We start from the raw sequence: 1,949 nt of genomic DNA, 5'->3' as shown, positions 1-1,949 counted from the left end.
AGATCGAAATCGGCTTTAAAAATATTTTACTTGTCTGATGTAGATAGGCTTATAGCGTTGTCCTTAATTAAACATTCCGTGTATTAGCGGATGACTATTTGAATTTGTGTCTCTTTGCCGATGTGAATGAATATATTAATAAATGTATAATTATAATTTCCTTTATTATGTTTACTTAAATACCGAACAATATTTTATAAAAAATATTCAAGACTTTGAATTAATACAGTGAAAAAGTTTATTTATTTTAAGCAACTCACATTATTTCGTTTAAAAAATGGCAACCGCTACCACGAGACATTTTTAAAGCCGATTATAATAATATAAAAAGCTGATACATTAATATACTGACGAAACTTTTCTGACCTGCACTTTTTACCTTTTCGCAGTGGCCAAGCATCGCTACATGAGAAACAAAATTCAATATACATAAAGATAAGTTTCACAGATAAGTTCTGAAAATATTCTGAAATTTTACAGACAAGTTTGGCAAAAAAATTACACGATATTTCTCACCTCAATAATAGGCAAAAAATTTGCATCATACTTTATTTCAGCCTCTAGAGCACGATCTCCACAATTTTTGAAAGTTTCAAATTCCTGAAAAACAAATACATCTTTAAATAAAAGTCAAAAATATAATTACGATTATCTAAAATTATAAATTACCTCATCAGTTATACTATTGCATAAATAGACACTCATATCATCTAAGGTATGAAACTTTTTTATCTGAAGTATGCAATTTCGAAATAATTTAAATCCCTAGAAATATCGAATTGAGATTAAATTATACGTTAATTTAATTGTGGTAAATTTTTATACAAAATATTTACAACTCACTATATCTATGTTATTTTCTATGGCACAGAAACGAAGTGCTGCTTGGTTTTCAGCGGCTGAAATTTGTATCAATTACTACTAATAAGTGTTAACAATTGTTACTATTATCGTGATACTCACCGCAGTAACTTTTTCTCAATCTTTCTATCAACTGGCCTTCTGTTGGCATCAAATATATCGCAACGAAAAATATCGTAATGCAAATTTTCATGATCGTCCAGCTTGTACTACACAAGTACAAATACTTTGGTCACTGCAGTCTTTTATATACAGTTCGCTATCTTGAATTATTCATCTCCCTAAAATTTATGAGCTCATAAATTCATGATCGAGCTGATAACCTTTATGAAGGTCACTCATAAAATTAAGGGTGGTAATTTACTTCAGAAATGAACTACACCATGCCATGAAAATGTAATGTAAGTTATTTGGCTTATATAGTAGGCATACAAATACGTAATATGTCTCAGTATATTATAAATATAAAGTATTTGTTATATAATATGAATGTGAGAATCCGCGGGGCGAGAATCTACGCTCTGCATTTTGCGAAGTCGAGACGGTTAGGCCGCTCCCGTAGTCAGAAGATAGGGTTTCAGTTAACGTTTACCTGACACCAGGCAAGAATATCCGCGTCATTTAAACAAATAACAAAAGATTAATGAGGAAAAATAAAAGTTGGCAAATTACAAAGAAACTAACATTTACCTAGGTCAATAAACTAGCTAATTACACCTACTGATGAGAGGTGGACTGATGGGGTGGACTAGACCAAAAGAACTTCGAGGGGAGTTCCCAAAAACGGGATGTTTATCCTATTTATTCTCGAATCTCCTCCAATGGAGCATTAATGTATTACACATGAGATTTAGAAGAGACTCGAAGTAGCAGATGTATTATCAACATGTGACATAAGATCTTGTCATGAGAACTTGACAAACAGAATGGAAGTTCTATTTCCCTCTTTCTATTAATTTCGAAAGTAACAGAATATTTTATGCTTTATTTTCCCAATGAAATAACTTTTTTTAATCGTTAAATAATTTGTATAATATCTAAATAAATCTTCCTTAATATGTGGGTAAAATAAGTTAACTGGTCTCCAG

General features: G+C 30.9%; 1 protein-coding gene across 1 annotated transcript; it reads right to left on the bottom strand.

Moving 5' to 3' along the window:
- Nucleotides 1–220: 220 nt before the first annotated feature.
- Nucleotides 221–1,066, bottom strand: LOC136971629 (uncharacterized). Its single transcript, XM_067266107.1, has 5 exons — nucleotides 964–1,066; nucleotides 844–899; nucleotides 670–765; nucleotides 517–600; nucleotides 221–402 (listed from the first exon to the last, which is right to left on the bottom strand). The coding sequence occupies exons 1-5, from the start codon at nucleotides 1,052–1,054 to the stop codon at nucleotides 376–378; spliced, it is 354 nt and encodes a 117-aa protein (XP_067122208.1). The 5' UTR covers nucleotides 1,055–1,066; the 3' UTR covers nucleotides 221–375.
- Between the last annotated feature and the right edge of the window lie 883 nt (nucleotides 1,067–1,949).

The sequence above is a fragment of the Centruroides vittatus genome, unplaced genomic scaffold (genome assembly GCF_030686945.1).
Source record: "Centruroides vittatus isolate TY-2023 unplaced genomic scaffold, ASM3068694v2 contig_2647, whole genome shotgun sequence".
NCBI lineage: Eukaryota > Metazoa > Arthropoda > Arachnida > Scorpiones > Buthidae > Centruroides > Centruroides vittatus.
This window is presented reverse-complemented; position numbering and strand designations above follow the sequence as displayed.